The sequence below is a fragment of the Bison bison genome, unplaced genomic scaffold (genome assembly GCF_000754665.1).
Source record: "Bison bison bison isolate TAMUID 2011002044 unplaced genomic scaffold, Bison_UMD1.0 scf7180017864244, whole genome shotgun sequence".
NCBI lineage: Eukaryota > Metazoa > Chordata > Mammalia > Artiodactyla > Bovidae > Bison > Bison bison.
Window position 1 is genome coordinate 1,402,696 of NW_011494816.1, and position 492 is coordinate 1,403,187.

General features: G+C 61.0%; 1 protein-coding gene across 1 annotated transcript in view; it reads left to right on the forward strand.

The window, feature by feature from the left end:
* The window catches only part of SSBP3 (single stranded DNA binding protein 3), a 166,535-nt gene extending 166,049 nt beyond the window's left edge, over positions 1 to 486 (forward strand). The window contains exon 19 of the mRNA XM_010847196.1: positions 392 to 486. Within this exon, the coding sequence (XP_010845498.1) occupies positions 392 to 421 (30 nt within the window). The 3' untranslated portion in view covers positions 422 to 486. The remainder of the gene's footprint in view (positions 1 to 391) is intronic.
* Positions 487 to 492: the final 6 nt, after the last annotated feature.

The window sequence follows — 492 nt, forward strand, 5'->3', positions numbered from 1 at the left end:
TGAAGAACCAATGTCTTGTTTTTGTAGCTTTTGAGAACCCCAGGCCAGCTCCCATGCCAGGGTGCCCTGGCTGTGCTCCAGCTCATCAGACCCCAGTCCTCTGCAGTCCGTGGCCCTGTGAGGGGAGGGCAGGGGCTGGTGCTGGCTTCCTTAGGAAAGAAGGGGTGATTTGGAGAGGGAAGGGGGGCAGGGCAGGCAAGTGAGGGACACAGGCTGGTGCGGGGCGGGGGTGGTTCCTGAGTCCTGCCTGCTGGCCCCTTGCCCACCCAGTGCCATCATGGGGGTCTCAGCCCAGCCCTGAGACAGGCCCTGTCCAGCTGTATACAGTCAGACCTCCACAAGGCTCCCACACCCGGCCCTCACGACCCCCCTTCTCTGCTTCTCCCTTCAGTATTCTCCAAGCATGACGATGAGTGTGTGATTCCCCCCCTCCTCTTCTCCGAGACGCTGAGAGAGCCGACATTGCAGGCGGGAAGATGCCAGAAATTATGC